The 10,537-nt window shown below is 44.1% G+C and overlaps 1 protein-coding gene across 1 annotated transcript in view; it reads right to left on the bottom strand.

Moving 5' to 3' along the window:
• Nucleotides 1-303: 303 nt before the first annotated feature.
• LOC120926916 (ephrin type-A receptor 7-like) overlaps nt 304-10,537 on the bottom strand; it is a 456,597-nt gene continuing 446,363 nt past the window's right edge. Inside the window, exon 14 of the mRNA XM_040337215.1 lies at nt 304-2,556. Coding sequence (XP_040193149.1) covers nt 2,442-2,556 — 115 coding nt within the window. The 3' untranslated portion in view covers nt 304-2,441. The remainder of the gene's footprint in view (nt 2,557-10,537) is intronic.

The following is a 10,537-nucleotide window of genomic DNA, read 5'->3' as shown; positions in this document are numbered from 1 at the left end:
GCAGTCGGTCTTTGCCTACTTCACTGTGCTGTGACCCATCCAGGGGGTCCTGCACATCCCGACACTGAGTTAATCTCTTACTATATATATATATATATATATATATATATATATATATATATATATATATAGTATGTATATACATATTCATACATTTGGTTATTTGTTCATATCCCTTTGAGTGCATGGTTTGTAGAGATAAGCATATGTGGTATACCAGTTTGTCTGATTTGTGATGTATATAAATATGGGAACACGTAAGGTGTTGGCAGCAGTCAAGTGTAATTTTTTTTTATTTAGTTAATTTTTTCATGAATTTAGTGATTTTTGGTAGTGCAGGAGTTCATTTTCAATACCATCTGCCATAGCTCCTGGCTCACCCTGAGTGTTTGGGGAATTCTTAGCCACTTTGGGTAATTTATTTCCCAATACCAAGGAAAGTAAGACCCAGTGGCAGCTATGCAGACCTGGAGATGCAAGAACAAACATTTAGTCAATGAAGTCTCTGAAAAATACACAAAATTGGATGTCAGATCAGGAGGATGGCACCAATGTGATGTAAACAATGCCATGGGCTTAGGTAAGTATAGTGATTTTGGGGGGACAAGAGATGGGTGGTCTAGATCTGCTTAGGGGCTAGGGGCAAAAGGGTGAAGACAATTTGTGGGAAAGTTTTCTTACCTATTAATTCCAGTCGGCTTAAAAAAGTAAGTTTGCAGCAGGCCTGCATTATACATATGGACGACAAGGGCCCACCCATATGCTGGAGTCATCAGACAGCAGATGAGTGCACTGATTGTCAAGGGAGCAAGGAATAAGGTAAGTCCTTGACCTTAGTTATTACCCCCTAGACAAAATAGGCAACCAAGCCTTGAAGTGTGGGTAAAAGGGTATAGGAAGAAGGGATTTACTGCATGTCATTTTTTTTTAGCTGACTAGAGTTCAGCTTGACAGATATATTTGTATACACTTTTAAGTTAAATACTTGTTGTAATGATTCATTTAAACTAGATTTTAGTTTGGAGTCATATAATAAAAAAGTGTTAAGTTAGCTGGATAGATAAAGACTATGTTAAATTACTGCGAACGCGATTTTCTCTTAAGTAACGTAAATCACTTGTCATCTTATATTATTGTTAGGTACCCTTCCTTCATAATTATATTGCATCAAGTGAGCGACAAATGGTCATGAGAAGTGGTGGCCAGTCAACCGTTACTTTTCCTGAACATAAAAGCAGATAGGTTAAAAAAACGACATGCTCCAAATTAAATTGAGTTATTGGCAAGAACAGGAAAAGAGACCTTGACCCTAGATGACACAACCATTATCATTAATAAGTGGAAATAGAAAAAGCCATGTTGGAGCTGCTTTGGGCATATGTAACCTGAAGAGCTATATGAAGTTATCATGAAATTAATTGCATTGTAGCTAAAAACAAATAGACAAACTCTTTACAAAACAAGCGTATGTAGTAATATGTTATGTAATAACCCATTATGAGTTAGATGCTATTAACATACCCTGTCTGTTATTCCATTAGGCTGGCACTATCTTTTCCAAAAGGTGCAATAATATAATTTACCCATGACTTTTGTATGTTTTAATATTTAAAATCAAGTCTGTAAAAAAAGGCTTACAACTGCTTTGTTGTTGTTTTCTTTCTATCCATTTAGTTTGCCATTTCACCTCCCCACTGCTAAAATCTGTCAGACAAACCTTTGCAAAGTAAGCGATTGCTCTCTTTGAACTTCAGCTACAAGACAAATTGCACCACTTCGGCTGTATTGCATTTGCCCCACGAGAGAGAGATGCCATCATTTAATGCCGCCAAGTAAAAAGTGCTAAGTAAGGAGGAGAAAAGAAAAAGACTAGCACTTTCTGCACCAAACACATATCACTTGGACACTTGATGTGGTATAAAAAAAGTCTTTTTTTACAATCTGTAAAAATAAAAGCTATTTATGGGAGTCAGTACAACACAGTTGCTGTTAGAAAAATACTTAAGTACTTATAGTTAATGGAGTAGTTGGCACCACAATATTACAACAATATACCCCATGTAAAAAACGAGTGCACACTTTTCCAGCTCACCCTGTATGCCTATGTTTCATACAGACACATGGCCCTGATAAAAGACTACTAAAATCTGTCCAGTTTTGCCAATTGTGGCTGTCATTGTCAATATACTGTCAGATATTCCATCTTTCCATGGTAAGAAAATTTCCTTATGACACTGAACATAGTAGAATATCAGCCATACTAGCCAACACAACAAATGCTTTCAGGGAGTTAAGAGAAATGTTGACTCCAAATCGATCCTAGTTACATTTTCCACCTCGGTAGGTTTTTTCTTTTTGCTCTTGTTTCTTGGCCGGATTAGGGGGCTGAACAGCTCTCCCTTTGGATTTCTGTGTCCTGGAACTAGCTTGGTGTCCTTATGTCACACTTGCACTCCTCGTCCATGCATTTGTATAACTTGAGCACGTAAGGTCTGAATGCCACTAAGTATGGTCTTCTGGTGGTCCAAAGAGGTGATTCCTAGGCTCATTACATCCCTGGAGAAAAGAGCACAAATGTTATTCAGAATGGCATTATGGATATTACTTGAGGAGTCAGTCAGCTTAAAACACATCTTTAATTTTTGTTTTGTAGATAGCACCAGATTGAACCAATCTTTCATGGACATTATGGACTCTGGGGGCGATATATTTATCCTGGATAGCCTAGGAGCAAAAGCTATTAGAAGAGAATCATACTCTCTCCACTCAATTTTCTTTAAAGTACATCTGTCATGAGTTAAGTATAGAGACTGCCATTACTGGACTCCTGATAATACTTTTGAGTGCTTTATTATGTTCCAGGACATTGCTGCTGCGTATGCGTTACTTGATCTTCTTGTTATGCGAGTTCTAAAAATTTGGTAAGCATTATACTGGGCCGGTTTCCCCAAGAATTCATTTAAAGGTGTGGGTGCGCATGGGAGAGAGCACAGAATGCAGATTACTTTAGTTTGGACTGTGAATGTATTATTAACCCTTTATGCAAAATATTTCTACTAGTTTTTAAATCTGTTTACCTTTTATGTGCATGTTTTGTGAATCCTACACCCATTTATTTAAAAGTGAGAGCTTCCTTTTATGTAACTTAATTTTTTTAGCTAGTTGCTCCTTTTTCTATATATTAAGGATTCTTTCACACTGGGGCACGCGGGCGTTGGCGGTAAAACCCTGCTATTTTTAGCGGCGCTTTACCAGCGCTATTTGGCCACTGCTTGGAGGGTGCTTTTAACCCTCGCTATCGGCCTAGTAAAGGGTTAAATGCACTTGTGCAGTGCCATTACCAAAACGCTTTGCAGGCGCTTCAGCAGCGGTACACATTCATTTCAATGGGCAGGAGCGGTGGAGGAGCAGTGTATACACCGCTCCTTCACCGCCCCAAAGATGCTGCTTGCAGGACTTGCGTCCCAGTGTGAAAGCACTGCAGTGGAGGCGTTTATCAGGCACTTTACAGGTGCTATTTTTAGCACAAAAGCGCCTGCAGAATGCCTCAGTGTAAAAAGGGGTCTTAAAAAAGCACAATGATTTTTGTTCTCTTGTTGCCTCTCTGTGTCTGACTACAATAGCTCAAAAGCCAGGAAATTGTCATTCCTAAACATAGAAGTCACGAGAGAGGTTTATACAAAGCAATGTAACAAATATGAAAGGAAAAATTTCCTGCGCTTACCTAGTGAATATAAAATATGTGTGGGTAGGACCAATCAATCAATAAATAAATAAAATAAAATAAAATAAAATGGGGATGCTGCTCAAATCTATAAAGTGTACAAATTCACTAAAAATTGAATGATAAAAAAGTGATGAGCGCAACCTCTAAATGCAATACCTCAACTAAATCTGTCATAAATGGGTGTAAATAGATAACCAGAAAAATTTACCAGATATATATAAAGTGCAATCATGCTATCCATTAGGTTTGGTACCTTCACACCATTGTATCAACTTTGACTTTGTGTTTCTAGGGTCCTGTGACCACATACACTTTGCACAGATTTTTGCATCTGTTTGCATGATTGCCCTTTATATATATATATATATATATATATATATATATATATATATATATATATACAGTAGGTGTTTGTGATATTGTGTTTTTAGCACGACAGCATCGCGCTGATTCTCGGCGACATGGTGCCGAGATCTCGCCGACATCTCGCACTCACTGGAATAGTGACAGCACATCCCAGCAAGCGCGTCATAGAAGCGACGGGAGATCCGACTTGGATTCCCGCCAATTCTACACGTGTGCGGCGTTTGTTATGAATCCTGAGGGGGAAGTCCCCGCCGGATTTTAAATAAAAATCCGGCATGGGTTCCCCCCTCAGGAGCATACCGGGCCCTTAGGTCTGTTATGGGTTGTAAGGAGAGCCCCCCTACGCCGAAAAAAACGGCGTAGGGGGTCCTACTACAATCCATACCAGACCCGTATCCAAAGCACGCTACCCGGCCGGCCAGGAAGGGAGTGGGGACGAGCGAGCGCCCCCCCCTCCTGAGCCGTACCAGGCTGCATGCCCTCAACATGGGGGGGTTTGGTGCTCTGGGGCAGGGGGGCGCACTGCGGCCCCCCCACCTCAGAGCACCCTGTCCCCATGTTGATGAGGACAGGGCCCCTTCCCGACAACCCTGGCCGTTGGTTGTCGGGGTATGCGGGCGGGAGGCTTATCGGAATCTGGGAGCCCCTTTAATAAGGGGGCCCCCAGATACCGGCCCCCCACCCTAAGTGACTGGATATGGGGTACATCGTACCCCTACCCATTCACCTGTAGGAAAAATGTAAAAGTTAATAAACACACCACACAAGGGTTTTTAAAATAATTTATTTTTCTGCTCCGGAGGCCCCCCTGTCTTCTTTATTAGCTCTGTTTACCAGGGGGGGCTTCTTCTTTGACGTCTTCGGGTGGGTGGGGGCCGCCGTCTGGTTCTCTTCCACCGCCGGGGGGGGTCGCTTTTAAAAAAGCCCCCACCCCCCGGCGGGTTTCCTCCGGCGTCTTCGGCGGGGGGCTTCTTCTTCCGCTATCCCGACGGGTCTTCTCCGCTATCCGGGGGGTCTTCTCAGCTCTCCGGGGGTCTCCTTCTATGTTCGCCGCTCTCCGCTGTGAGTTCTTCTTCCGTGCTGTGACGTCATGTTCTTCACTTCTCTTCTTCTCCCGATGTTGACACGTCGCCTCTCCTCGCTGCAATGACGGGTGCGCGGGTGCATCGGACCTATATAGGCCTCACAATCCCATCATGCTCTGTACCTACCCATGTGATAAATACCCACCCACCCGAAGACGTCAAAGAAGAAGCCCCCCCTGGTAAACAGAGCTAATAAAGAAGACAGGGAGGGCCTCCGGAGCAGAAAAATAAATTATTTTAAAAACCCTTGTGTGGTGTGTTTATTAACTTTTACATTTTTCCTACAGGTGAATGGGTAGGGGTACGATGTACCGCATATCCATTCACTTAGGGTGGGGGGCCGGTATCTGGGGGCCCCCTTATTAAAGGGGCTCCCAGATTCCGATAAGCCTCCCGCCCGCATACCCCGACAACCAACGGCCAGGGTTGTCGGGAAGGGGCCCTGTCCTCATCAACATGGGGACAGGGTGCTCTGAGGTGGGGGGGCCGCAGTGCGCCCCCCTGCCCCAGAGCACCCAACCCCCCCATGTTGAGGGCATGCAGCCTGGTACGGCTCAGGAGGGGGGGGGCGCTCGCTCGTCCCCACTCCCTTCCTGGCCGGCCGGGTAGCGTGCTTTGGATACGGGTCTGGTATGGATTGTAGGGGGACCCCCTACGCCGTTTTTTTCGGCGTAGGGGGGCTCTCCTTACAACCCATAACAGACCTAAGGGCCCGGTATGCTCCTGAGGGGGGAACCCATGCCGGATTTTTATTTAAAATCCGGCGGGGACTTCCCCCTCAGGATTCATAACAAACGCCGCACACGTGTAGAATTGGCGGGAATCCAAGTCGGATCTCCCGTCGCTTCTATGACGCGCTCTGTCTCCATTGCGGCAAGCCAGCTCGGCGCTGGCTCCCGCGATGGGGCTCGTAGGTGCTCAATCTCGCCGAGAAAGAGAGCGAGATTGACACAATATCGGGTTCACCTACTATATATATATACACATATACATATATAGTGTACATTTTTCTGGTTATCTATTTACACCCATTTATGACTTCTGGTTATTCACGGATTTAGTTGAGGTATTGCATTTAGAGTTTGCGCTCATCACTTTTTTATCAATGTAACAAATAAGCTTAAATGCCCCCTCCCAGTAGCATAAAGTCAAATTTGTATTTGAACTCATGCCACTCTTTTTAATCAACTGGGAGCAAAGGAGCCAAGCAATACTGCTGGAAATGAGGAGCATGTGACTCACTCTGTGGCAGTGTTGGTTCTTGGTGATTGGACCAGCACTGTAACATGGAGCAGAAAGGTCTTTGATTCAGCTAGAATGACTAGAACCTTAAAAAGGTCAGACTTTCTTTGCTTTTAGCAGATTAATAATAGCAAAGCAAAGATGAGAGTGTGTTTTGTTAAAGCCTTTGATAGAATGTTTTGCTAATTGACTTGATGTCATTGGTTTGGTACAGGGGAAACTGTAGCTGTAGCATCAAGAATGCACCAGAAGGAAAGCCAATGGTGAGGAATAAAACAGAGCATTTTCTTTTTAGGGGCTGCACCAGTGGTCATTTAAGGGGATGTAATTAGTTGAGCATATTGTAAAATTCTATGGTATCACAGATTAGCTTGTAATAATTGGCTATTGATTCTCTTGACACCAACCCTGTGTCAATGAGAACTGAAAGTTTGCAAATGCACTGCCTGTGACTGTGATGAATAATAATTATAATGATAATGTACTGAAAACAGCCCCCAATGAATTTTGATACTAGATTCACAATGCAAGCTATGAAAACATATACAGTTGTATGTCTTTTTCACTGGTGGCATGATTCACCTCCTTGGGATGAATCATCAGCAACCTAATGTGGGCTGAGGCCTCGTACACACGGCCGAGGAACTCGACGTGCCAAACACATCGAGTTCCTCGGCCAGTTCAGCCCTGAAGCCGCCGAGGACCTCGGCGGGACGAGAGCTCCCATAGAACAACAAGGAAATAGAGAACATGTTCTCTATTTCCTCGCCGAGGTCCTCGTCGGCTTCCTCGGCCGAAAGTGTACACACGACCAGTTTCCTTGGCAGAATTCAGCCAGAAACTCGGTCGGAAGCTGAATTCTGCCGAGGAAACTGGTCGTGTGTACGGGGCCTTACAGGAGAAAGCTGCAAAGAATAGTACAAATGCAGCTCTATATAACTTTTTAAAATATGCATGTAAATATACAGGGGCAGATCCACAAAGATCTGCACCGGCGCAGCGTATCTGAGATACGCTACACCACCGTAACTTACCTGGCTTTGGTTTGAATCCAGAAAGAATTTGCGCCGTAAGTTACGGCGGCGTAGTGTATCTCTCGGGGCGTAAGGGCGCGGAATTCAAATGCGGCAAGTAGGGGGCATGTTTCATTTAAATGAAGCGCGTCCCCGCGCCGAACGAACTGCGCATGCCCCGTCCGTCAAAACTCCCAGGGTGCATTGCTCCAAATGACGTTGCAAGGACGTCATTGTTTTCGGCGTGAACGTAAATGGCGTCCAGCCCCATTCACGGACGACTTACGCAAATGAAGAACATTTTTCAAAATTATATGCGGGAACGACGGCCATACTTTACATTGGGTACGCCACCAGATAGCAGCTTTAACTATATGCCGGAAAAAGCCGAACGGAAACTACGTAAAAGAATACGACGGCCGGTCGTACGTTCGTGGATCGTCGGAAATAGCTAATTTGCATACTCGCCGTGGATTACGACGTGAACGCAACCCAGTGGCCGCCGGAAAATTGCATCTTAGATCCGACGGCGAACTAAGGCGTACACCTGTCGGATCTAACACAGATGCCGTCGTATCTTGTTTGGTGGATACCAAAACAAAGATACGACGCGCAAAATTTGAAATTACGCGGCGTATCAACAGATACGCCGGCGTCATTTCTTTGAGGATCTGCCCCTTAGTATTTTCACAGGTAGCCAGCAGATGGCAGTATCAGCTTCTTTAAACCTGTTTTCAAGGCTGTTCTTAGCACCTTAAAAAAAGTTTTTAGGTCAAATGGATCTGAATCTGATGTAAGAGCAGTGACCCTCCAAACCCACTTCCCCCCTCCGCACACACACACACACACACACACACACACACACACACACACACACACATTTACACCTCTGTTATTTTCATTTTCAGATAGCTGTGTAAACATTTTCATTAAGACATATGGGTTGATTTACTAAGGGAAAACATTTTTCAGCACCACAGAGTCTGATATAGCACAGTGCTTTCTTTCTGTAGAAAGGCCTGTGTGATGTCATTGTGGGGGACTGTGGACTAAAGTCAGCCTACCACACAATATAGGAAAAAAATGCTGCCATGTCATTAATGGTGGGATGGAAAATGGTGGGAATCTTCTTAAAGGAGATGGTTTACTGAGACAAACCCTTTGTATATACATGTTGTATCTGCTAAGAGGATTGCAAAGAATGAATTGTAAATGAATAAAGTAGAGCTAAAAGGCAAAACTTTTCTTTTTCATTTTGGATAGAGTATGAGAGGGTTATAACCCCTATTATTATTTTTGGCATCTGTCCCATTGGGGAGATTTGCCTTTACTTCCTGTCCAATAGTCAAAGCAGGAAGTTAGAGGAAATCCCTCAAAAGTAAGGAAATCCCTGATTGTCAGCCTCACTGTGCCCATCAAACGCAGCTACTGTGCCCATCAAATGCAGCCACTGTGCCCATCAAATGCAGCCACTGTGCCCATCAAATGCAGCCACTGTGCCATCAAATGCAGCTACTGTGCCATGCCATCAATTGTCGCCACTGTGCCATCAATTGTCACCACTGTGCCATCAATTGTCGTCACTGTGCCATGCCATACATTTTCGCCACTGTGCCATGCCATCAATTTTCACCACTGTGGCAATGCCATCAAATGCAGCCACTGTGCCATCATTTATCGCCACTATGCCCATCAATTGTCACCACTGTGCTATGCCATCAAACGTAGCCACTGTGCCATCAATTGTCGCCACTGTGCCCATTAAATGTCACCACTGTGCCATGCCATCAAACGCAGCCACTGTGCCATCAATTGTCACCACTGTGCCATCAATTGTCGCCAATGTGCCATGCCAAAGTAGCCGCTGTGCAATCAAATGCAGCCACTGTGCCATGCCATCAAAAACAGCCACTGTGCCATTAATTGTCACCACTGTGCCCATCAATTGTAGCCACTGTTCCTTTCAATTGTCGCAACTGTGCCCATCAATTGTAGCCACTGTGCCCATCAATTGTCTCCACTGTGCCCTATAAAATACTGCATGAATCTATGTATTGTATTCAGTGGCGGTGCAGGAGAGAGAGGGGGCGGCGCTCCTGCGCCCTCTATGGACGCACACCCCAACTGTCCACATTGGAAGATCTCCTCTTTTACTCTTCCAGGGACAACCCAAAATGTGTGATTTTCTTTCATTTACTTTCACTTTAAATGATAACAATAAACAGAACAAATACAGTATACGGAGTGAATAACTCTAACTAGGGCGCAGACAGCAATAAAAACTTGACAAGGGCCCTAAACCCACTCCACTCTACCCCAAACTAAAAAATGCTTTTAGTTAATCTTTAAGCACTTTAAAGTGCTAAACAAGAGGACTGTTACTCAAGGAAAATTATATTCATCTCAATATGAAAAAAAAAACTATAAAAAAAACCATACCATCATTACAGCTGTTCCTGACTGCAGTTTCCCCTGCGATTAAACCATATTTAAACCTCAAACAAAACGTTATTATATTGCAGCTTACCAGTTTCTAAATGTGGTGGCTACAATAATTTTTTAGGCTTTTTCCAATTTTTCCCTATTTTTATTACCTGGTGATCTGCCCAGTAACACACTTTGTGTACTAGGGTGTAGCAGTGTTGGATGCACTTGCAGTGGCAGATTTAGATGGACTCACAGCTAAACTAACTAAATTAAAGGCTAAGTCCCCGTTCACACCTAGGCGTATATACGCCTGTAGTGCGACGCCGCAGCCGCCCCTGAGACGCTGGAGGGATGATTTCACATTGCCCTCTATGGAGATGGTTCACATCTCCACGCTGAACGCCGAACGCCGTACGCCTGCCACCTTAAAACAAGTCCCGGACCTTTTTTTCAGGCGGCTTTCGGCGTTCGTTATAGGAGATGTGAACCATATCCATAGAGGGGGTTAAGCTGCAATCACAATCGCGGCGTTTTATCTCTGCAAATCGCGGTACAAAACGCCGCAATTTGTCGCTGCAATTCGCATGACAAAATGCCGCGATTTTGTACGCCAAGGTGTGAATGCAGCCTAACTCAGCTAACAATTCTTTAGTGGTTACAACAAACTATTTTGTTAA

Source organism: Rana temporaria, chromosome 2 (genome assembly GCF_905171775.1).
Source record: "Rana temporaria chromosome 2, aRanTem1.1, whole genome shotgun sequence".
Classification (NCBI taxonomy): Eukaryota; Metazoa; Chordata; class Amphibia; order Anura; family Ranidae; genus Rana; species Rana temporaria.
This window is presented reverse-complemented; position numbering and strand designations above follow the sequence as displayed.